Consider the following 2059-nt stretch of genomic DNA (forward strand, 5'->3'; position numbering starts at 1 on the left):
GCTCGGCTCGGGATATGGGATATCGGTAGAAGCATGTCTGATGATTAGGCCGTACACAAGATCGCACGATGGAGGATCTTGCCGTCACATCATGGAGAGGTTGATACAGTAGCAGTATGGCCTCAGGGACGCCTTTTCTGACGGATCCATATCTAGGCATGGCCCTTCTGACAGACCCATGTCTGGGCATGGTCAAATGCAGGTGATTGCTTTGATTGGCGCGCCCAGGCCTCTTCGAGGGGTCTATATAAGGCCTCAATTTCTTCACCGGAGGTATGCACGTCTTCATCTTGAGGCTACCTTCTTGTCATTCCTCGCCTGACTTGAGCGTCGGAGGACCGTCGCCGGGACACCCCTCCCGGCTCGGTTTTGTTGCAGGTTCGCCGGAGCACTCGAGGATCCAGCAGAGAGCGTCACGTGCCCAGCGTCCGCTGACTCTTGGTTCGGACAGGATCAATTGGAACTTGGCCTGGAGAGAATGTGAATAACGAACTTGACGCCATTTGAGAATTATTCACGCTCTGATACCAAATTTGTTGGTGTATGGCAACGGAAACACGAAAAAAACTCTTAATATGATTGAAAAAGAGTCTGTTGACTCCTTTAGTAGCTATATTACTTCACGTACATATTTTTCCCTTCTAAACCACTAGAGGCTACGATATATATATATATATGACTATCAATAAAAGGAAAAAAAAACCATTTGAACAGAGTATGATCCAGAACACACGAGGGGATGATTTAAGGCGAAGTAAAATAACAAGTACTCATTATCCAAATTAAGAATTAATATTGACAATTTGTTTGCATATCTGATGATGCGATAACATATAATCTGTACTTAAATACAAAAAGATACGATGAAACAATGAACAATTAATTTTGTGTACAAATTAAGCTAATGCTGACAGAATCATTATCAACTGTGATAAGCCATGAACTCTAGAGCTAGCCACCACTAGATTACTATTGCAGTTGGAGGTCAAAGAGTGTTCCCATGTGTTCTGGACAATGGACGAGTTGTGGATTCACACGAGAAGCGATTTGGTAGAACACCTGCCATGTTAATAAGCTATCGGAGCCGGATTGATGTCGAAAGCCCACTGCTCGCTCAACTCGGACGGTAGAGGCCACCCGCTCCAATCCTCCGTAAAGACCAGGACAATGTTTGCTAAGGTGCTTCACATCGAACACCCTTTTGCCGAAAAAGAAGTGAACGAGGTGCAAGAACTCACTAACGGTCTTTGGTAATTTGCAGTCGCATGTCAGCATCTTGACTAGGAAGGCGAAGTCATAGGCGCCTTGGAAGGTAACCCAGGAGACGGGAGAAAAATGGCCAAAGGAAAGCAAGCCGGAGGTGGCCAAGTGCTGGGCGAATCTGCAAGAGTCGATGCCCCATATTTGATTCTTTTGGAAGTCGATGCCATTAGCCTTGAGCAGCTCGACGGAGGAAGGGGCGTAACGGTCGCGGTTGATGTCGAAGTCGCGGAAATTAAATTCCCACACGTAACGCACACAAGTGCCGTCGCTGTAGATGGCACATGGGAGGTTGCCGGCGGCGTCGGAGAGGGTGAGACCGACCTGGACGATGCGGAGGGCCTCGACGTTGGCGCGGATCAATTCGTAGCGCTGGGGGAGGGTGAGGGTGCAGTAGGGATTTTTGGAAGCGACGACGACGCCAGGATACTCGGTGTCCAATGCGACGAAGGGGTGGAACGGGACGGCTGAGCGGATAAGGGCGAACTCTTCGTCGAGGTTATGAGCCCACACGGAGCGAACCTCGATTCTGCTGGTGCTGGCGTCGGAAGAGGAAATTGGCATATCGTTGTTGACAACTGCGACAACCATTATGAGTTTGATGATATTAGAAATACCAAAGTACTGGAAGCGCCGGAGATTGAGGAGATGTTAGGTTTCGATCGATCGAGTTGGAGTGGAAATTGAAGGGAAGGATTGGAGGAGTTTAAATAGAGCAGCAGCAAATCAAAATAAAAGCGGGAAAATCGCAAACACACTCAACAGAATTAGTTGCTGCGAAATATTAGGAGATATATAT

General features: G+C 47.7%; 1 protein-coding gene across 1 annotated transcript; it reads right to left on the reverse strand.

Moving 5' to 3' along the window:
* Window positions 1-969: 969 nt before the first annotated feature.
* Window positions 970-1851, reverse strand: LOC122010849 (probable CCR4-associated factor 1 homolog 11). Its single transcript, XM_042567320.1, has one exon. The coding sequence runs from the start codon at window positions 1849-1851 to the stop codon at window positions 970-972; it is 882 nt and encodes a 293-aa protein (XP_042423254.1).
* Window positions 1852-2059: the final 208 nt, after the last annotated feature.

This window comes from Zingiber officinale, chromosome 8A (assembly GCF_018446385.1).
Source record: "Zingiber officinale cultivar Zhangliang chromosome 8A, Zo_v1.1, whole genome shotgun sequence".
Lineage (NCBI taxonomy): Eukaryota > Viridiplantae > Streptophyta > Magnoliopsida > Zingiberales > Zingiberaceae > Zingiber > Zingiber officinale.

What these genes read in the sequence shown, in the direction of transcription:
- LOC122010849 (XM_042567320.1), bottom strand. Translation starts at nt 1,851, where the DNA reads ATGGTTGTCGCAGTTGTCAACAACGATATGCCAATTTCCTCTTCCGAC.